A 23,575-nucleotide genomic window follows, 5' to 3' on the forward strand; every position below is an offset into this window, starting at 1 on the left:
CAAAATATATGATAATTAAACCGATAATGGCTCGAAAACAGATATTTAATTATTAAAATAGTTTGATTTTGCGAACTCTTTTATTTGTGGAGATTTTAAAACAAATAAAAATGGCAGCCTCCACGACATTGGTTATCGCAATCTCGCAAGTGAATCGTTTATTCAGTAAAAAACTTGTTAACCTTACAGAATATCAAATTTGTAATATCAGTAATTATGGCAACAAAAACAAGAACAAAAAAAATTACAAAAAGAAATACTCTAAACCTTATGTATCGCGGAATCCAACAGAGAGCAAGCACACTTCTCAAAGTAATCTAACATTTGAAGATGACTTCGAAAAAGGTGATGAAGCCAAAAAGACAACAAAGAGAAAGGTAAAATGATTTACCAAGACAGTAATGTTGCACGTCTTAGTAGATCCAACAACAAATGAAGCGTTTAAACATATCACACTATAGTTTATCCCAAGATATTTATGTCGCACATTTTCTTAAATTGTTTTATATTTATAAATACCTCTGGGTTCAAACAAACCTCATTTGATAGTGAAAAAGAATCCCAAGATTTTTCCATTTAAAATGCCCTACTAGCTTGTCAGGCTTCAATACACGGTTAAAAATAAGAATTTTACAGGGATTTTCCATTGCAAAAAAGATGAAGGTACTCCAATTAAAAGTTGAAAAATTATGCGAGCGATTCCAAGTGACTTTTGGGTGGAGAAAAGATGTAAACATTCTCCATTATAAATCTACGCAGTAAATTTGTTTTCATTCAATAATTTAATAGAAATATAAAATAATTAGTTCAATTATTAGAGCACTGGTTTGTTTTTTTTAGTTCAACCCTAAAAGTTGTCGTCATCCCCCTAATGTGTTACACATTTATTACAAGAAGCAACTTTGACAATTTGCAGGATTTCTTTATGGATAGACTGCATGCAGTAATGAGAGGGGGTTCCGGTGGTTATGGATTGGCTCGTTATGGTGGCATAGGAGGGGATGGTGGGAATGTGATTATTAAGGCTTCAAAAACAGCAACGCTAGAAAATATCAAAGCAAGTTACCCACAACAGAGATTCAAAGCTGCTGATGGAAAACCATGCAAGTGAGTTCTATAAACCTATTTCATACCGGTGTATATGAATATCAATTTTGAGAATTATCTGTAAAGAAGTGTTCAGAGGATGAGTTTTTTTTTAAATAATATGTTGGACCTTGAATAAGAAGAACTGTTAATGACCAAAATCTTTAGTATAGGTAATCATATTGAAAATAGATTATTTGAAATATGGTTATATACAGATCTAGATCATTCTAAAGGATAGAGATCAAATTTTGTCTCTTAAAGACTTGGCAACAAACCATTGTGTCTGTTTTAAAGTAAGCATAATTTTCGTTGTGGTTTCATTTACCGGGTACCTGTGATTTGATTTATTTTTATCATTTCTTCTTAGAAAACTTGCCTTGCTGGGGGAAAAGGGAGAGGATTTGGTGTTAGAAGTTCCCTTAGGCATAACAGTTGAACATCAAAATAAAATAATAGGTAGGTGCTTAAAACTCTCAAATGGAGCTTTAAAACTCATATCTAGCTGAAGCTTGACAGCCAGTCAGATTGAAATCTCTTCACTGCACACATGGACAATGTTTTCAGTTGGATAATTCTAATGCCATCTTTATTTACTTGCTTCAGGTGATCTGGATGAGGAAGGGATGGAATTTATTGTGGCCAAAGGGGGATCTGGAGGGAGCCCTGCCAATGGATTCCTGGGGGTAAAGGGGGAAACTAAAACAGTTGACTTAAACCTCAAGTTAATAGCAGACATTGGTCTTGTGGGGCAAGTATTGGAGAAGGAACTCAGGGAATTCTTTATCATCTACATGTACAGCTTAAAAAAATCCTCTCAGTTCTCTATCTTGTTCACCGAATAATGAATTCAGTTCAGAATCATATATTTTAATTGGATAGATTTCCAAATGCTGGGAAGTCAACATTTGGTTCGGCAGTAACAACATCAGGTGGATGGAAAATAGCAGATTACCCGTGTAGGTTGATGAAATTTAGAATAAAGACGCTTAGAGGTACATGTATTTGGCAATGTTCTGCAATTGTTATGGTATGAATGAACATCACCTCTCTCTTACAGTCACAACTATAAAACCGCGGATAGCGTGGATGGACTACAAAGATGGCCGGAAGGTCGCAGTGGCCGATCTCCCCGGTCTGATTGAGGGGGCATGGGAAAATGTCGGAATGGGGCACAGATTTCTAAAACACATTGAACGCACCAAGCTCCTCCTCTTCCTGGTTGATATCAATGGATTCCAGCTCAATACCAGGTTTCCATTCAGGGACCCCATTGAAACCATACTCATTTTGAACAGGGTACTTTTACTTCTACATGTTCTTTTGTTAAAGATACAAGTACCGGTACTGGTATTTTTACCTCCATAAAAACAAACTTGTATCATAGGTCATTTGAATCTCAGGAAATGTCCTAACATTTACTCAGTCATTTTGTGAAAAATTAAGGTGGCCTACTACATCTTGAAATAGTTTTGAAATCAGCAAATATTTTCATGATTATGATAGCATGGTGCATAAGAAGTATATTTGTCAAATAGGCAAAAAATATGCAATTTTGGATAAAATTTATGATTTTCAAGTTTAATTTTAATGTATATATGAACAAAAACCCCAGGGGGATTCAAAATCATGATCTGCAGTTCACAAGCCAGATACTTTAACCACTGAGCTATGCTGATATTTTAACAAATCAATACATTCAATTTTATAAAACATTTAAGGTAGCTCCATACTCGTAAAATTCTCTGAGGAAAGTTGAAAAACCGAACTGATTTCGACTTAATAAACTTAAATGTCATCAATTGTTAGAAAAAATATACATGTCATCGCACTTTTTGAGATGCCAGTTAAACATAAACTAAAGCATATTTTAGCATTAGAAAAATGTATTTTTTTTGGTTTAAAGTAAAATCTTGTAGGCAGAAATTTGTTTTTCTTGTTTAATTTTAATGTCAACTTTATCAGAAAACTAAAATTACAAAAATATTTGAAAATTAATCGTTGGAATAAGTAAAACTATAGCATTTAGACATACAACTGAGAGAAAAGTCAGAAAACGAGTTATTTCCCCTTTGCATAAATAAAATATATAAAAATTTAGAAATTTAGTATAAATTTAAGTGCGAAAATATCTTGAACCTATCAATAATTCTAATTACATCCAGGTGATTATTTTCACATAAAATAAATAAAACTATCTTGCACAATTTTTAAAGAATTCAAAGTTTTACAAAAAAGTGTGACGTCACAGAACACTGGATCTACTTTAAATTGCCATCTTGTGACGAAGTGTCTTAAAAAGTGAAAGTCTTGATGTAGTGAGGTACCTTAAGGCCAAAATAAAAAGATTGTATGTTTGCACAATCGCGACCGACCCGAAAAAAACCCGCCAACTCATATTCTTTTTTTGCCGTTTTTTGGAAGAATTTTTTTTTTTTCAGATGTTTTTCGTGTCCGCTCACAGGGGCTCGTCACGAAGTTTTTTTCCTCAACCTTTTATATCTACCACCTCTATACAATAAAATACACAAGCCTTGTGTATTTTATTGTATAACGTTAGAGGTGGTAGATATAAAAGGTTGGAAAAACTTCATGCAAATTCTGAAAAAAAAAAAAAAAAATTTTTGCCTACCGGTCGGGTTTGGACAAACTGAAATATTTTTAATTGTGGCCTAAGTTGCATTATGACAACTCATCAATTTCAAGCTTTTAACAATTTTGTGGTTACTTTGTCTCGATTATCATATGAAGTGGATTCCAATATTTTTAATAATGGACACTCTTAGTAAAAATTATAAAGTATTGCTATAATGTCAAGGAAAGTAATTCTCTGGAAAATTTATCATACCAGTAGTTAGGGTAAGCTTCATCTCATTTAACTCTTTACACGATGGATAGGTTTCTCTTCACTTTACTCTACCCACAAAAAATCATAAAATGGGCCTATTCATTAAGGACAGATGCGGCATTCCTCAGTGTTTGATAATTTTACTTGATATATTATTTCCTCTTTATTTGCAATTAAACCTGTTAATGCCCAAAAATTCAGGATGCATTTCCAGGCTATTTTTAAATAAAATTAAAAAATTTATCGTAGGCAATGAATCAACTGGAAAAATATTTCAATATTAAATATTGGTAAAACATAAGGCTAGATGAATTCAAGAATGTAATTATCGAATAAATGTACCAGTAGTCTATATGTATTTGAGGTTTAATTTTACCAAAAATACAGTAGTCTAATGTGTCAGAATGTTGCATGTATGCCAGTCCTATTTTGTTCCAACAGGAAGTAGAAATGTATAAACACCACTTGGTGGACAAACCGGCCGTGTTGGCACTCAACAAAATAGACTGTGACCACGATGGATCTATTGTTAAAGACATCATTGAAAGAATCAAAAGCTTACCAGGTAAACCAAGCTCAAGCTTAAGCTCTCTCTCTGACCTTCTAACCTGAAATTCTCTTCAGAAAATCTTTTTAGATTAGTTTTTATTCGAAGTTTACACATGTGTATATCAATTACTTTTATAATCAAAGGTTGATCATCATTTTCCTTAATTTAATGCAACTTTATTTAAAACTCAGCTTAAAGTACGCAGTATTGACGTTTGAAATGGAGGGAGGTATATGTGAAATTGAAATTAAACTGTTTTTCTGTTTTGTTTTTCAGACAGCATTTCCAATTATCCTAGTGATTTACAGCCACACAAATTGATACAATTTGAGGATATTCTGACCATATCTACTAAAGAAGGAACTAACATTTTAAATGCCAAACTACGATTAAGAGAGATATTAGACACTCATTTTGTTGCAGAAATTGAATATCCTCTAGATAAATGGCAACATGATATGACAGAGCATAGAAAAATTGATAAAACAGCTTAAGCCATGTTTATCCTTCATGTGTTTTAAGACTAGACAATGTTAAGTTATTCCTTGGCTCCATTTGTGCCAGATTTGTAAATGAAACGTATGCCAAGGTTCTTATTGTTATGATTGTTTATATATATACTAGGATTTGGTTATTCAGAGATTCAGTTACTCGACGAAAAGTAAAACGAAATTTGAAGTTGATATACATGTAAATAAAGTCCAGCTTCAAAATATGTTAATGGTTTCATACTTGTCAATTCGAAATTCTGTGTCATTAATTTGTAAGACCCTCACAAAATTGAAGGCATATTACTTTGAACCTGTTACTTCGGATGTATGTTGGCAGACCAAAAATAATGATCTATGGTTGCCAGTCATGAAATTTAAATACCTACTGATTTGAAAATAAAAGGTCAATGAGTTTTAGAGTATTACCCTTGCTTAGCCTTGTCCTACTAAGTTATTCAAAGCAAAACCTGCAGGAATAATACATCTGAAGATTGTTTATACCAGTCTTGCACTAGATGCCGTGTGACACAAAGCTGCATATTATTTAAGCTCTAAATGCTTATTTTTGGATGTCATCAGTACTATAACACACCAAGCGGTATAGACAAATTGAATTCTGCTCATTTAATAGCACGGTATATTGGAATGTTAAATTTTATATCGTCTTTTTCTTGAGAAATCTGGTCCAAAAGAATAAAACTACAATGAACTTAAATTTTATTTCTGAGTAAATGAAATACACACTGAAGATAAGAGTTAACTTTCTAAATACATGTATACTGACCTGGTGACAGGGAAAAGTTATTAAAAAAAACCCACACAAGTACGTACACTGCCAATACTTAAAATCATTTTCTCGATGATGCTCTGCTTGGCTGTGTTCTTGTTATGAAAGTAGTAAACATTATGTCTATTTCCACAACACAACTGACCGGCTTTTCAAATGAAAAATAAAACAATTTGTGAGGAATTCTGCATTTTAATAATGCTTTCACACAATAAAAAGGAATATACATATTAAATATACACAACTAATTAATACTAAGTCACAATTTTTTTTTATTTCAACTACCGGTATTTTACTTTCAAATGAGAACCATATTGTTCTTGGGGAAAATTCGAGGAAGGAAAATATTTGTGAGTGTCTGTGTAGAGCCAGACTTGTGAAGATAAAAGAAAACTAACAACACAAAGCATTATCACAAATAAATATCATAAAACATGATAATCAAACTCCCCCCCAGTACAATGGACCATGCAATTACATCACACATCACCATGATGGGAGGGATTCAATCAAGAAGTTGGCTCCACTGTTGGGACACGAGTTCTTCACATAACCCATGAAGATACTCAGAAAGTCTCTCTCTTGTATTAACGCACTATTGACAATTGTCTATTTCTCCTCACACCACTCATTCTCTTTTCGAACCTGAAGATGAAAAATCATTCAAGTGAATCATAATAAATAGCAGAGTTTACTAAATGAAAATGATAAGTGTATACAGAGAAATATTTGCGCCCATTTTATTTCCCTTGTCTTTGGGCTAATTTAAGATGAAGTGAATAGTAACGAGACTGAGTTATCTGTTTAATTATATTACTGTGTTTGGGAAAACTGTTCAAAAGTGTAAAGGGCATAAATAACACAGGGCGAAAATAACCCTGTATACAGAATTGTTGATCACTATTACAGTATGAGTTTACTTTAGGGTATGAGTTTAGACAGTCAATTTGGTACTAGCTTCACAAAGAAATCTTATTTAATTTTAAATTGTTTCAATACTTTCTGGCTTTATGTACATTATGTAGAAATTTATTCAATTTGGCACACTATTTCAAGTATGCAGGGGGTAATATTTGTATTTTTTACTCACTTGTTCCTCCTCTGCTGGTGTGAAATCATTCTTAATGTTAAAAGTCTTCCTGATTTCCTCTGGGGATTTTCCTTTGATCATGTTGGCTACTGTTTTGCATGTGACATCAAGCAAACCTTTGATGTCCAAGTAGTTGGCAGCCTAAAATATAAAGAAATACATGAGAAAAATAACTTTTCAGTGCAAGGCAAATTCTGAAAAACAGCTTAAATTCATCATTTATAAAAGCCATTCCACAAAAGTATGTCCCCATAAACCTTGGAAACAATAAAAGGACAAAAAAATGCCCCTCCCCCCCCCCCCCCCATGAAAGAAAAATTAATTGATAACTTGGTTTTGAAAATATTTTTATAACACTGTTAATGTATAAGAAACCTAGTATAAACTGAGTGTCTTACTAGAATCAATTCAAAGAGGGTTCCCTGGTCAACTTTGAGGAATTCAGCGTCCCATGAGCAGATATCGTCTGTTCTCTTCTCCTTGTTTTCGTCGTCCTCGGGCGGGGGAGGGTCATCCTTGTGGTATGTACACCAAGCTATCACTTTCCTAAGGATGGCTGCGTTGACATTGGGAAGTGGGACGGGCTCTTCATCATCATCCTCTACACCGAGATCTATGGCAACAGGCAACACCAGTTATAGCATACTCAAATCTTGAGTACAATAGTGTTATCTTAAAGGAGTTATAGCACATTACTAAATTATGGGGAGTTTTTTTTATTTTCCTTGTGTATTATAGCAATTACTTCTGTTGGTTTGTTTGGTGTAAAAAAAGAAGCATTACCATAGTCATAATATTGATTGAAATCAAAGCCCCGATCGTAAAAACAAAATGCTAATTAGATAGCCTGTCACATGGTCACATGTAACCTTCTTCAATCAACTGAGTGTAAACAAATACCGGTAGTAGGATTAGCATTATCTTCTTAAAATCTTTGACTTTAATTCGCCATGGATGATATTTTTTCCAATGTTGAATAAACAATTAAATTCATTGATGTGTAAACACAACTTCGTATGGATTTTAACTGAAAATTTCGAAGAAAAAAAAAATGTAGGTTTGATTAAGATGTACAATAATTTTCTTTTCTTGACATTTTTTATGAATCAGAATTAAGGTCTAAAACTCTGACACACTTGTTTTTAACACCATAACTTATTACATTCTACATGTTCTAACATTAAATACTAAATAGCTGAACTTTCATCAGCACTTTATTTCATATAACACACTGCATTAAGTTATTTTTCTCTTTAAATATTACATAGTTACGAATTTTATGGATCTGAAATTGAAAGAATATATCTTATATTCATACATTATTTGGTAGTTAATTCATAAAATCATCTCGCCAACAAAAATTTGTCCAAGTCTTTTATCTCACACATTCCTTTGGGAAAGTAAAAATAATTCATCCAAAACCCTTTTGACAGCTAGATGATGTAATTCATTTTTTATGAGTACAGAATGATTTTATATATTTTCATTTTTCAATAAAAACAATAGGTCTGTAAACACTGTAAAATAATTTCTGATTACCTTCCAGCATAGTTTTAATGGTTACAGATTGTCTTGCAATCTCCACATCTATTTCGAATACCTCTCCTTCCAAACTCTGCAACTTTATCATCGGCATCTGAACACAAAGAACACTGATTGTTATAAAAATATACAGAATGATTTCAGTCTGTAAACAAGAACAACCAGCGATGTCAACACTAGTTATAAAAGGAAACTGTTGATTTAAAAAATTAGATTCAAATGATAAATCACCTGGAAGGAAGTGTTTAAATACAAGGATTTGAAAAATCAAATTGATGTCCCCAAAAATGTACACAAGAGTAAGGTATGAGTTTTGTATTCGTATTTGATAACGAAATTACACGTTTCAGATTATGCGTCACTTGGCACTCAATCATAACTATCTTTGGTTCTTAACTCCGCCATGTTGTTGGCAAGAGAGAACACGTTTGGCGACCAAAACAATTCAAATATTTCTACGTATTTCGTTTATTTCCAAAAGTTATTCATTAAAATTTAACCAATTAAATGTAAAATATCGAATAATCTTACCCTGGCTGCCTACTGTGATTTTAAAAAAGACCAAAATTTCATGCAATTTATGCCACTTCTGAATGTATCCTATCGGATTAACAGCATTCGGTATACCTCGCGATTTTTAGTAACATCAGAGACAAGGGAGTTGCGCCAAATTACATACTCACCCAACAGGACCCAAACGCAACTTAAAATGAAAACAAAAGGGCCTAACTGGAACTCAATCGTAGATAATGATTAAAACTATGCAATAATTAATGATTACGTGGTTTTCAGATATAAATAAAAAAGATATGGAATTATATCAAACTGAAATTTAATGTTTTAATTTTTCATAACGCGAGAGAAGGGGGTCCAAGAGATACGGAGGTTGGGGTTCGGGACGGGGGGGGGGGGGGGGGGTGTTGGGGGGTGTTTCCATATTTAACCATCGGGAGAGGCCTCCCACTTTTTACGCAGCAGGCATTGTTCTTGAATTTACTTATAAAAAGACTGAATTATTATAGAGATGCCCCATTCCCTACTTTTCTGGGACCTTGTAAAAAAATGTTGGAAAAATTGAATGGGAAATATAAGGAAATTAATTAACAATAAAGTTGAATTTATAGTTTAGGTATAACCCCCCCCCCCCAGCTGATTTCCATGATTAACGATGTTTTGTTTTATTCTATTATTTTTTTGTTGGCTTATCAAGAATTGTTTGACAAGTCTCTCCCCTACACAAACACCTCCTCCTCCGCTTTCCAAAACGATCTTACGTGTCTAAATTTAATAAGTTTGAAAAGATACCCCTCCCTCTAGATCCGTGTATGATGTATAAACAATCGGCTTCTTTGGGATATTTAGTACATTTTAAACATGTTGTACATAATCAATTATTTTTACGGATATTAACCTAATCATAGATTAATGACTACCATTTGAAATTGTCAAGATATTGGGTGAACTCTTCATGCCAAAAGTAGTTTAACCTTTTACTTTGACATTATAGGCTGATTAAACTACTGAAGTCATTGAACTGCTTATTAAATTCTACAAAGGTATAGCAATTTTGAACTCAGTCAAGTAAAGGATTCTAAACATCACTGATTGGGTGGCCCTTACTAAAGTCTACCACTAGCTTGATTCTTTGATACCTAAAATATCAATAGATGTATTAATGATATAAAAATCATTCTTTTTGGGAACCATGTACTTTATTTTATTTTTATTTTTATAATTCTAATTAAATTGAATGACGTCATTTTAAACGAGTTATTACGTTAATCCTACTTATTTCATGCACTGATGTATCAATTAATATACCCGGTATCTTTGATTTATAAGTGCATGACACATGAATCCATTCAAAAATTCCTAATGCAAGCAGTGAAAGCTGGTAATAGAATTTATATGTATAATTCAAATGATGAAGGAAATGAGAAATTAACATACAAATTAATTAATTGTATTGTTTATTTAATGTATTTTATAATAATTTCTGCGCTTGTCGATAGAAATACATGTATTCATCATACATGCATTAAGACCACGGGCACCTAAACTATGTAAGTAAGTAATTTATTTATTTATAGTGACATGTGTAGACATTTCCAAGTGTAATATTAACAACAGTCAGCATAGATTAAACACCCGGCCCGTCGGGCTTATATGCCACTTTGAACACATAATACATGAAAAAAGAAAAGAAAATAATACAGTATCAAGCGGTAAACAAAGATATGATTGAAAGTATAAAACTTTCTTCCGTACCTTGAGTTTGCATAGTTTATATAATTCGTATGTATATATACCACTAATCAAACATTTTTCTGATTTTTTGGCGGGAATACTTTCCTGAAAATGGTCTATCACATCAGAGACATAAATAACAAATGTTATTAATGTCTCTGATAACATTGATGTAATCGTTTTACAATTTTGTCATGTTTCACAGCTTTGCCTTTTACCGATATAGTGTATTTTATGACATAAGTACGAGTCATGATCGACAATTCAAGAGGGTAAGATGATTACATCGATATGATAGAATCCAAACATTTCCAAGAAATTATTCCCGCCAAAAAAAAAAAAAACATAAGAAGAGATGGTTTAGTAGAATCCATACTTTATTTATTTAGGTACATCTGTGAGTAAATGACTAAAAAACTTCGATACGCAAAGGAACACATTATTATTACCATATATTTACATTTTCCAGTGTCTTTGCCTGTGATAACGCTACGTATCGATTTTGTACTATATAACCCATAAAACAAATGACGCCAAATCGAGGCGCCAGCGGGGTTTGCTTATTAATATTTAACTATTCAATCGTACGATGGTTCAAAATTTTATAAATATAAGTAATAAGGAATCAGTCTTTGAATATTATGAGGTGATAATTTCGGTCGGGGCGTGATCAAATCTATCATAAAGCCCTTCGGGCTTTATTGGATTTGATCACGCCCCGACCGAAATTTTCACCTCAAAATACTCAAAGAATGATTCCTTATTCCTTATATAAACTTTTAATGGGCAAAAACTAATTAATTGATGGTAAGAGATAGGCTGGTTTAGAAGTGACTATGGTGTTCGTGTAAGGATTTGACCATTGCAAACGCATAAAGCGCGTCCAGAAAAAAAAATCGCCGTCGCACCGAGACAACTTTGCACCGCACACCATTGCGCTTTCATAAATTCAAACACACACTGCTACGATTTTTACGCATTAACGGGATGCACGGCTCGTTGTATAACATTGTGACGGTGAGTTGTGTGAAGTGGTGTTAGCGTGACGCCATTTTATACAGAGCGGTGTTGGCGCAGCGGTGTGTTGTGTGAAACGGTGCAAGCGTGACGTCATGTTATATAGAGAGGTGTCGACTCAGTGGTGTGTTGTGTGACAGTTGTGTGAAGTGGTGTTAGCATGACGCCATGTTATATAGAGCGGTGTGATGTACGTGTAACAGCGCAACGGAGAGTTGTGTGAAGTGCATGGTGTTAGCGTGACGTCATGTTATATAGAGCGGTGTCATCTCAGTGGTGTGTTGTGTGACAGTTGTGTGAAGTGGTGTTAGCATGACGCCATGTTATATAGAGCGGTTTTAGAGCAGTGGTGTGATGTACGTGTGACAGCGCGACGGCGTGTTGATTTTTCCCTATGCACCGGTGAGCTTCCTCAAATGAGCTTAATCGACCACCATAGGATCAAGCTGCAAGATGTACGATTTTTTACGTATGAGATAAGAATTAGATATAAAGCAATTTCTACTTTCTGAATTTTGAATGCATCAGTCACAAGCGTATGGCCTTGGCATTTCATACGACTTTATATTCCTCTTCTTTGTTTCACTCAATTTCAACATACATGTATTTCTTGCAACCTTGAAAGATACATAATCGATGGAGTTCAGAATTTTCTTTCTTGGATTGGCTTTCTATATTATACTGATTTCCTAATCAATTACCGTATTTTACGAAAAGCACGGCTTTTTATTAGGCAGTTGATAATGGATATTCCTATTATATTTAACTGTTACCATGTGTCAATTTCAAAGAGAAATTCAGATAGAAATATTAATAAGTTCAAATTCACTTCATTAGAAGCACCCATTCACTATTAATCAGAGTGGATTTAGTTATGAGATGGTATATATTTGATTGGTGACACATATAAAACATAAACGTTTAATCAATTTCAAAGAAATGTAATCTAAAAGCTTCCTGCTGGGCCTTCTCCAACAGAAATTAATAGGGATCACGACTTCTTCCCTGGGATCCATTAAAACTTTATTTGGCATTAAAGAATTAATGAAGACAGAGGTGAATAAATTATTGACATTTTATTGAAGTATTGTACATCTCTGTGTAAAGCAAATTAAATAGCAGCAGTGGAAAAACCATTCAACGACTGGTACAGACCATGATTACCGTGGGTAGACTGACCCATAGGACAGCCCGCCAAGGGCCGTCATACAGAATGTTTAACCAATCAAAATTTACAAAGGCAAGCTTGGTATACTTGGTTAGATATACATACATAATTATATTCTGTTCTTTAAGTTTTGCATTTGGCCCAATTTTCATATTTAGTAAGACACAGAAAATGCCTCCAGTGTTTGGTATCACAACCCTGCAAAGAGATCCTTGTCGATTCCTACAAACTTCTCAACATTTCAATTATTTTTTCTTGGGGTTTGAAGATCACACCTTTGGTGAAAGGTTTCTGTTACGTACATTAACCTGAGCAAAATATTGTACAGGAAATAATCATATATCACCTAGTAGCTATAGCAACTTGATTAACTTAAATACACCAAAATCCACGGACTGCGGTAACTCAGAAATTGTAAAAGAGTTACGTTACCAGTGAACTTAATATCCATAATTCGATCAGAGAATTTCTAGAACATCAGTAGGTTAATACACAAGTTGAATATCTTGCAGCGTAAACAATAAATCATCATAGAATGCAATACAATTGTACACGCATAACATTGGCATTCTACATGTATAAGATTGTAATAGTCAATGGTCCACTACTTCAAAGATATGAAACAAAAAAGAAGAGTGTCTGTTGGATGATACATGAAGTCCCCCCTCCACAGGTTGGGCAATGAACACTGTGTCCTCAAACACACAATGCGGTAGAAAGACACATCAACTTTTGGACTAGAGAGTTTCAGGGGGAACAATGAAATTTCAAGTCATGATGCATTCACTTTGTCATTGCATATTATAACAGTAACTGCTTGTTTTCCCAATTATTTGGTTCTGTTGAATCATCTGAGTGACAATTATATGGTTCATTTGGCATTATTCAGTCATACACAGATTTTACCATACGAATGATGGAGAAAAAATATTCTCCCTTCACTCTTATGCACAATAGGAGTCTACATTACTTTTAATATTCTTGAATGCCTTTTATAAATTACAATTTTTTCATGATTTGAAACTTTGACCATTAGAGCTAACTTCAAGGAATAACAGTGATGACCCGAATACACATCCAACTATTTTGACTTAGAGTGTGTATTACATAAGGGGCTATCATTTATAAGCAGGCATTATATAATATAAATATGTAATGATAATAAATACAATTAACTGGTGTAGTCATCCAATTTTACACAAATTAATTTGGTTTTATAAGGTGTCATATATAAATAAGTACAGGTAAAATTATAATTCATGATAAAATGTACTCAACATGGAGTTTTTACACATTACACTTATGATCCATATTTGATAACTTAATTATGAAAAAAATCTATACTTGAAGCCCTTTGAGGATATATAGGTAAAAGTCTGATAAATTTAAGGAAAATGAAAGTAACATAACACACTGTAATGAAAGTAAAAATTTTCTGTGGGATTTGTACTAGGATGAATTGGTGAAAAATCAGCATTTTCTTCCACCTTGAAATACAGTAAATATAGATAGAGAAAATATTTGTTTCAAATAAAGAAGATCATCACTGACTGCACATTTAGGGTTTTGTCATGTAGCAATGTTTCAGGTTTTTTCACTCAAGGTAAATAAAATAGAACTTGATTCTCCCAAAAATAACAGTTTCATAATGAGTTAAAATAACATAGTATAAGAAAAAGATACCACAAAAATCAACATTGTAAAATCACAGCTGAAAAAAAAGTTTCTCTAACAAAACAGTAGAATGTCAAAATAACAGTTCATTTTAAAAAATGGTTTCCAAGTTTGTGGTTAGCTTCACACAATGACTATAATACAACTTGATATCCAGAAGTGGTGACCACTTGCTTATCTCCCTTTAACAACACTCTCACTATTTCAGGATTGCATACATCTTAAATTTGGACAAATAGTACACTAAATATTCACTCTGACTATATGCAAAAAGAAAAAAAGAAAAAAAAGAAAGAGAGGCGGAATATTTCGTATCACTGACAACAAAGCATCATTTGCCCTAATTCTTTTGCAACATTCTCTCATACACATATTATGCACTGGTATATTGGCCCACTAAAATTGTAAATAAAACACTATACAGTTAATGAACAAGAAAATGCCTCCGTGACTCGTGCCAACCTGTTAGCTGCCAGAATGCCTTCTGGTGCTGGTCCGCCATTGTATGGCATGCAGGCCCGGCCTGCTTAGCTGGCAATCAGTCCCCGTTCTCTGCACTCATCTCTCAGCACAGGCAAGGCCACATGTTAACGTATAATGTCTCTCCGTTACTGCACTCTACAGTGATATGAGCTAAATAATCAGGCAAAAGGGTCTCTGTGTCGGATAAACACTAGCCCACCCTCATCACACCACCTCCGAGATTTCATCCTCCCCGTGGAAAAAGAAACCGCACTGCTCTATAAGAGTCTGGACTATAATGGCCGGCAGCCTAGTCATCTGTGTCATGTCCGTGTAAGTCTTACCGGTAAAGTCGATTCTTAGGAGGGTGGGCCACAAACAGATGGCCAGGTTTGAACTGTTCATGTTATGGGTAGATTTGTGTTGGCTAACTCTACAAAATACAACAAACAGTTGTGTAAGTACCAAAAAGACACGTTTAGCTATATACTTGTAAAACTGTAAAAACGCTATCTTCAATGTTTCTGTGTTATGTATTATAATAGAATTTTCAATCTTAGTTTATTCAAACTTTTAACAAAATATTACCTCTTCAGATGAGTAATAAAATATTTTAGCACTTCATAATTTGTAGGATAAATCTTCTTGAGAACACCCCTCAAAGCCAGTAACTTGGAGCTCTTGTCAGGCATACCTTAAATATGAAAATTAAAAACAATTAATATCCTATCATCAGAAAACCAGAATTTTAGGTATGCCACATCATGTTATTTAGTGGTATATGATTATGTTTTTGTTTCCCCAAATTCTTTTTCTGTGATATTTATTATGAATGGGCACATAATATTTCTGAATATAAGTTGTATTTGTAGAAGAGTAAAACGTGAACAATGACATGTGATGTTGCACATTTTGTCATGAAACCATTTATTCATATAAAAAAAGTCTCTTTGATGCATTAGTATGGTGTTAATACATGCAAATTTTCCATAAATGGAGCTAATTGTACGTGAACAGTGAACAATAGACTAGAAAATCAGGTTTCTACCACTCTATGAAGTTTCAGTTTTTTCATTATTTTTGTATTGTTTTTGTTTTATGTAACAAATACACATAACAAAATTTAACAAAATCAGCTTTTCTCTCTCTTGTTCCATATATTACATACCAAAAACATTTTAAAGTGTTAAATTTGAAATTTAAAAAACCCCAGTAGATAAATGTCTTGAATCCCAAACCATTCTACAATCCAAGATGTTAGTCGCGGTACTGAAGAGTGCTGATGATTAATACATGAAGATGGAGCTTATATGATGTCTGGAATTAATTAACATTACACCATCTAGGGTCAAGGTCACTCAGAAAAGGTCAAGGGGAACATCTACTGAACAGACGTTTCATTTTTTGAACATAAATATAAAAAAAAATCTTTTTAATCCATAAGTATCTTAAAATTAAATTATCAAAATAATATAATCTGTTCAAAGTTATTATACACTCTTTATATATTGAGGTTCAAAGTTATGAAAAATGAAGAGCATTTAGATAGGTGTGCTTACTTGATCTTTGGCAGACAGAATACATGTAGAATCAAAGGTGAAATGTAAGAGAGATATACTGTCAAACAGATTATCATACTCATGCATAGCAGAAAATTTATTCACTGGTTTTGAGACGAGCAGATTTGGATCGCATTGAGAAAATACACAATACACACATTTTACATGTATATACTTGTAATATATGTAAAAATCATGTTCACTAATTATATATTTTGAATGACAATGGGAAAATTACAGATTAATGACTAAGATGACCATGGGAAACTTGTTATTAGTGTCAGTGCTGAGAAAAATAATGAAGCAATAAGCACACAGGCAGACACGCCAGATGTGACCTCTAAGATGACCTCAAGCTGAATTGTGATTGGTTGATATTTTTACCTTCCGACTCATCATCTGGCTCAGTAATATTTGCTGTAAAGTGTACACAACAATTAAACAACACTCTATCTATAAGAAGATGCATTAAGTCTCCTGACTTTAATATCATACCTAACACTGAAAAATCCACTCAATTAACAATAGTCATTCAACAAATGCATTCACCAAGAAAACATCAAAATTGAATTGAATCATTGAATCAATACAACATTTGTAATTGTCAAATTTACCATATTCTTCAAATGTCTCTTTCATAACTAGAGAGATGTGCATGCAGCATTGACTGATCACAAACTTTTACTTAGCAGTTTTTGGTGATATAACTGTCTAGGCTTCATCCTCAAATCTCATGTTTTAAGGGCCACCAAAATTCAATGAATGGTTATTTTAAATTGAAAGATCACCCCTTTATTTTACATTCACCCATACAAACCCACAACAAAAATTACCCTTGGGTCACTAAAAGTATTTAAAAAGTTACAATTTAAAGCCTATTTCATTCCAAAAATCATCTCAATTCAAAAAGGTAAGATAAGTCTTATCTCAGATCGTGGTCTTGGGGCCTGGAGAACCTAGGCAAGTGCCCTGACTGACATACAACAGACTGTGTAACACAGAGTATAACCAGTGGTCAGTAAACGGTCACCCACCTGCTGCCTCCAGGAGCTCGTCGTGTAGACTCGGGGGAATCAGGGGCTCGGTGTCGTTGAAGAAGTTCTTCAGCACTGTCGCCACAGCGTTGACCTGGATGTCCAGCGTGTGGATGTCCAGCGATGGATCTGAAATTGACAGCTCACTATAATACGGTGCCTTCCCTAACAAATCTCTACACAGGGGTTTGTTAATATGCAGTTTTTTATATAACTTAAGGATTTATCTACATTTATTATAACTCTGATTTGCTCTGAGATTATCTGCATATTATATGAAGCTTTCCTTGTTCTTTTATTTCAGAATCACATAAATTACATACCCTCCTGTAGTTTACCCTGGAGTAGTTCCACTTGCAGCTTGTTGCCAGGGATTCGATAAATACCCTCTGTATTCATACCTGACACACACAAATTGAGAATGAAGTTATAATTCCGGATTTCATTATATTTTCTAGACAATAAAATTTCAATGTAATACAGCCTAAAATTTGAGGGCTGACCTTGAACTATTTACAAATGACCTTGACCTTTAGTTTTTAAGATAATTTAAAACTGACAAACAAAAATAAGTCTCTGATCTTCAATCATGCTCAACAGCAGGGACAATTAAACAGAAAACTGAATGCATGAACATTTCCTCAGCATAAAATCTCCCCCATTTGAATGTTTTCCCCTTGTACCTACCTTCATTGTCTATGAACTCTACACAAGTCTCCACAAACTGGGGCAGGGAGGGGTTGTTGCTGGACATGGGGAACTCGCTGAGCTTACACCCGCTCTCCGACGTCCCCGGCCGACCATCTTTCTTCTTCTTCTTCTGGGCTTTCTGTTGCTCCTTCTGTTTTCTCTCCTGTAAGTCAAAAGAAAGGTTCAAATAAGTAGATATCATCAAGATAAGAATCGTCACAGAGTTTCTCCAAAAAGAGACTCCAAAATTATTATCCCAATACTGTTTTGGGTATCATATAATGCCAAATGAGCCATGGTCCAGAAATGAGGCACTTTTACAAGTACATCACATGTAAACCCAAGCACTTGGTGAGGAGACCAGAATGTGAACTTACTGACAGTGTTAACAATTAAAAAAATCTATATTTTTGCACTCATTTGCACTGCCTGGTACAATTGTAAGCATTTTTTTTATAAGCCCCATTTAGAATAGTTTAAAATTTTGTTTACAAAACACTCTTGCTAAGATAAATTCATGAATATTTAGAAGGTTACAGGTGATTTGCCCCATATAAAGACTCATTCCAACTTTGAGATGAGTAAGACTTTGATATCTGGTAACAAAAATGTCAATAACCTTTTTAAAGCATTATTGCTAATAAAATATGAACAAATAAGTACAATGAAATTTTACTTTTGTTTATAATATATTCTGATAACTTTTTTTATTCTTTGGAAAAAAGACCAACTTTGTGTAATTTGGTGAAATTTTATAATCTTTTGGGAGAATTTGTAGGAAAACATATATTTTTTTATTACATTATTAGCCTAAAACCAGACCAAGGTTTAAATCATTTATACATTGAATTATCACACAAAAAAAAATCAGCAATTGAACTATTAAATCAATAATCTATATACCGTGTATTCTCCTGGCCCTACCTGATTATTATCTAATTGTGTGGAACTTTTCACCACGGTAGAGTAGGGCATCACAGTGACAGAAGCTGTGCACCCCATACTGCTACCCCCCCCTGTCACAGGTACAAAGTATATACCTATACCTTCCAGTAAACTACAACTATAATCAATTCAATGGTCAAACAAACTCATAAGTTCTTTCCATTTCCCTTCCTGTTTGAATTTGTGCACAATGAAAATGGAGTATGTTACTTGGCACACAAGTTCCATGCCTAGGTACCGACCGTGCAGTCCTATATAATTAACTCAACAATAGCCGGCACGTACACTAGACTCCAACAATAGCCGGCACGTACACTAGCCTCCAACAATAGCCAGCATGTACACTAGCCTGTACACTACACTTCAGGGTCTGACAGAGTAAACAATAAAGTCATCTTCAGGTATCCAAGAAATATGTCGTAGTGTACACTGATGACCTCCTCCTATTTATCATGGCACCATGCTTCATATTGATACACCTCTCACTGGAAATGATTAGGGCCTCAGTGTACAAATAAAACAGAACAACAAATTTATCACCTGGAGATTTAAATCCATAAAGCCGTGCATTGCTATATTTTCTGTTTAGTCAGAACTAACAGGTCTGTGTATTGATCCCACTGACATTTTAAACCTACCTGTAGTTGGCTGTGATAGGACTTGTACAAGGGTAACACAACCCTGATCGGACCCTAGGGTAAGGGGTGGTACTAATACAGTGGGAATGACTGATTTATATTCTGGTTTACATTATGCAGCATTGTTATAAATGGTAATTCCCTGCATTCAATTACAATGTATACAATGCTCTGGGTTTAATTGTTCTCAGAGTTGATGCTAACAATAACATGCACCACCACACACATAAAGATTGTGAGTACAGGGAAGTGCAGATACAGAGAATCGGTAGAAACATATCTAATTAACCTTCTCAAGGAAATCTTAAACTATAATTGTCTTCTGGGAATCAATAATTACAAATAATTAAAGTCTAAACAAAAATCAGAGGAAGTGCACCTTCCATAAAAACACTAGGTACACAGCTTTTGACCCATATGAACAAATATGTAGAAACATCTCTTATACAATTTTTATTCTCATGGAAATCTTAACCTTTTGTCACCTCAATATGACCTCTTTGGATCAGATATGCTTTTTCTATATACCTAATCAATAACCAATAGCTTTAATTGACAGGAAGTAGACAAGAATTAAATGGCTGACTGATCTTTCTGTAGTGATTTATCTAATCAAGCTGAACCAAGCCAATAATGATGACTTGTGGTAATTCTACAAGATGATGTTTCCCCTTCAGTAATTCCTTCCCCATCACAAGAGAAGCATAATATTCAGTTGTAACAATGGTTTACATTAAGTTAATCTGTTTTCATTGGTAAGAGGATTTAAAGTGTGAATGACCCTGGGAACAAAATGCAAGGTTGTTCTTTTACCAATTAGACAGCACTTTAATCTTAATCACGATACAGTAGCAACGATTGGATTCCGACGGTACACACAGAGAAAGAAAATACATTCATTATTCATATCATTCAAAATCCAACCCTGTAAACCAATTTACTTTTCACTTACTACACAAATATTGATTTAATATTTTATAACACAAGGTATTATCTTCACTAAAAACAACAAGAAAACCTATCAAAGTCTATTTTGTTGTATGATCATCATCTAAGGTTGATTGAACACTATGACCCTCTGACTTTTTGAAATGGTTACTGTTAGTTCTGGACATTTTAATCACCAACAAACACACTGAAAAGAAGTCGACTAGTGGTATCATAGCCATATAACTGTAGCACTTTTGAAAAAGAATGCAAAGATGTGGCTCTGTACACGCAAACCTTTCAATTCACAAAACAAAAATGTTTACTAGTTCATTGGTACTTCTAAAGTTTGAGTAAAGCACCATGGATGTGCTTCACATGATTTACATAATGAATATAGAGTAGAATGTCCATTATGAGACCCACCTCCTCTTCCTGTCTCTAGTGCTTTACAGGTTTACATCAATGTATACAGAGAAGTTTTTAGTCCATACCTCCTCTTTCTGCCTCCTCCTTTCTCCGTCCTTGAACTTCTTCTCCTCCTTTCTACGGTTTTTCTCGGGTTTCAGGGTCCTGAACTTGGTCATCCAGCTTCCACTGTCGTTCAGGTCATAGTCCCCGTCCGCACTGGAAAACCCGCCCTGTAAAAGCCCACTCAAACATCTCACAATAATTGAAAATCAGGTCAAAGTCACAAGTTTACACAAATAACACTAGTAAGGGAAAATATGAAAACAATAGTATTTCTGACTTACCCTTGGCATGGTACTGGAGTATTCTTTGGTCATTTCAAAATCTGTAAAGTTTCCTGTGAATTTTAGATCAAGTAATTATAAATTGATACTCTGGTACAGTTGTAACATTTTTTTCATTCAATCAGACATGGGTTTTTTTAATGATAGGGTTCAAAATGAAATGATAACAAGGAGCATTGAACAAACAAAAAACTTAGCTTATCTAAAATTAAATCATCTTATTACACTGTAAATAAAGAATGATGTTTTTTGTACAAATTTTGAAAACAATATAACTCTGAAACACACTAAAATAGTTAGGCACACATAAGTGGACTAAGAAAATACACCAGCACCTCTTGGCCTCAAATAGGAGTCTTGTACTTATCAAGAAAAAAGGCGTTTATTAGAAAAACTGAATGTGTTTTCAGGGATCACGTTTATTATATACAAGTTTTGCTTATTTCTGAAATATTCAATCAGGTATAGAGTCAAAGGAAATATTCTATAGAATGCCATCATTAAGATTAAGCTGTTCTGAAGCAAAACACTGCAGCAAGCTCGAGATGCAATGGTGAGGATATACAAGCTTTACATAATGAAGCAACAGCCTTATGACAATGGTTTAACTGTGTTAAAAGCTAAATGTAGTACAAGTAATATCATGTAAGGCTAGGCTACATTTGGTCTCAATTAATTGACTGAAAAATAACAGAATGTGTCCTCTCTCCATTGAAATCATACAGATAGGTCCAACATCAACATCAACCATTAAATACCGATAGCTATAAAATATGATCATCTATAAAACTTTCCCACTCCTTCTTCATTACTCAACTGTTAACACCTTGTTTCCCATCTGAAAATGACATTTTTACCCCCCAAAAATTGAAAGAATCTTCCCCTCTCATTTTATCTACTCTCTCCCCTATCCAATCTAATGAAGTAACCCTCTACACCCTCTGATGTTTGTCTTTTCCTTTATCAAACTTTTCCTCCCCCACTAATATAGCTTCCATTACCAACTTGAACACCATCAATGTTTTCATACTTGATCAAACTTTTACCTCTTCCTTCCTAAATATCAGCCCCAGTTCAACCCATTATCACATCCCAAAACTGCCTCCTTTCCTACGACCTTCCCATCCCACAATACTCTATTTTGGACAACATCAATTTTGACTGGGAGGTACCTGGAGAGGACTGGGGACTCATAATACAATTGTCGGTCACCCCGTGCCACTTCCTTTGCTTTATCATGCATTTCTTCAGTGGAGTTTTGGACATCTCGTCCCCCGTTCCTTCACTTTCTGTCGGGGAGTTGCTCCGCTCTGTTCAGTGAGAAAAGCTCTGGTCATTCTAAATAAAGCGTTAGGAGCATGCTGGCTATTCCCACAGAGAACACCTGACCTAATAGCTGATTTACATTTGTTTCTGAATAAACATTTCATTTACACACTTTTTTTGTAAGCCAAGCAAATTATTGCAAAGGCATGCAAATGTTATATAGAAAAAAAATCATTTTGACCTTTTTATCATAGGGTGTATATTGCTCAAAAAGTCCTAACTTATTATTATTTTTTTTGGGGGGGGGGGGGGAGGGGGGGTAAATTTGCTGCATGTATTCATGTGCATGTAGGCTTATACAGTGTAGATTAATTCATCCTAAAGCTTGGTATAAGAAGTAAAGACTAAGCTACAGATGTTTTACTCATTTAGGCAGCAAGTGTAACACAAGAGTCAATATACAAAGACATATGGGAAAAGCTTGCTGTATTCATCCCATCAACTGTCTTATCGGCTTATTAGTTATCACCTGTCTTACAATATCAATTGTACATTTGAATATACATCTGTCATAAATTTTATATGATATAATGAACTATTTACACAAAGTCAATTTCAAGTGCCTTATGCACAGTGTCTACAGAGGTCATTGTTGTAACCAAAAGGCTCATCCATTAGGTTCTCTTGGTTCGTTAGGGATCATTCATTTTATACACTAAAGAAAAGCTCTCAGAGGTTATACAGTAAATAGAATGAATACAGAACACACCAAGTTCAAATCACCCAGTGAACAGTAAGA

At 34.1% G+C, this 23,575-nt stretch overlaps 3 protein-coding genes across 14 annotated transcripts in view; 1 reads left to right on the forward strand and 2 right to left on the reverse strand.

The window, feature by feature from the left end:
• The first annotated feature begins 78 nt into the window (after positions 1-78).
• Positions 79-5,075, forward strand: LOC128189173 (GTP-binding protein 10 homolog). The gene is made up of 8 exons (XM_052860673.1): positions 79-377; positions 917-1,107; positions 1,457-1,545; positions 1,693-1,837; positions 1,969-2,045; positions 2,147-2,385; positions 4,376-4,499; positions 4,761-5,075. The coding sequence occupies exons 1-8, from the start codon at positions 111-113 to the stop codon at positions 4,976-4,978; spliced, it is 1,350 nt and encodes a 449-aa protein (XP_052716633.1). The 5' UTR covers positions 79-110; the 3' UTR covers positions 4,979-5,075.
• Positions 5,076-5,934: 859 nt separating this feature from the next.
• On the reverse strand, positions 5,935-9,063 carry LOC128189181 (S-phase kinase-associated protein 1). Of its 2 annotated transcripts, none has more exons than XM_052860685.1 (5): positions 8,926-9,063; positions 8,392-8,488; positions 7,251-7,465; positions 6,853-6,993; positions 5,935-6,407 (listed from the first exon to the last, which is right to left on the reverse strand). In XM_052860685.1, the coding sequence occupies exons 2-5, from the start codon at positions 8,486-8,488 to the stop codon at positions 6,372-6,374; spliced, it is 489 nt and encodes a 162-aa protein (XP_052716645.1). In that variant the 5' UTR covers positions 8,926-9,063; the 3' UTR covers positions 5,935-6,371. The 2 variants fall into 2 exon arrangements, with proteins under 2 accessions (XP_052716645.1, XP_052716654.1); XM_052860694.1 differs by lacking the exon at positions 8,926-9,063 and adding an exon at positions 8,626-8,650.
• Positions 9,064-12,719: 3,656 nt separating this feature from the next.
• LOC128180472 (rho GTPase-activating protein 5-like) overlaps positions 12,720-23,575 on the reverse strand; it is a 42,068-nt gene continuing 31,212 nt past the window's right edge. For 7 of the 11 annotated variants that reach the window (XM_052848877.1, XM_052849170.1, XM_052848622.1 and 4 more), the window contains 9 exons: positions 22,683-22,820; positions 21,511-21,563; positions 21,250-21,396; positions 18,243-18,408; positions 17,879-17,956; positions 17,556-17,684; positions 16,906-16,938; positions 15,551-15,656; positions 12,720-15,395 (listed from right to left, as the gene is read on the reverse strand). In XM_052848877.1, coding sequence (XP_052704837.1) covers positions 15,188-15,395; positions 15,551-15,656; positions 16,906-16,938; positions 17,556-17,684; positions 17,879-17,956; positions 18,243-18,408; positions 21,250-21,396; positions 21,511-21,563; positions 22,683-22,820 — 1,058 coding nt within the window. In that variant the 3' untranslated portion in view covers positions 12,720-15,187. The remainder of the gene's footprint in view (positions 15,396-15,550; positions 15,657-16,905; positions 16,939-17,555; positions 17,685-17,878; positions 17,957-18,242; positions 18,409-21,249; positions 21,397-21,510; positions 21,564-22,682; positions 22,821-23,575) is intronic. The other 4 variants (XM_052848808.1, XM_052849092.1, XM_052849013.1 and 1 more) reach the window with 4 other exon arrangements.

This window comes from Crassostrea angulata, chromosome 1, assembly GCF_025612915.1.
Source record: "Crassostrea angulata isolate pt1a10 chromosome 1, ASM2561291v2, whole genome shotgun sequence".
Taxonomy (NCBI): domain Eukaryota; kingdom Metazoa; phylum Mollusca; class Bivalvia; order Ostreida; family Ostreidae; genus Magallana; species Magallana angulata.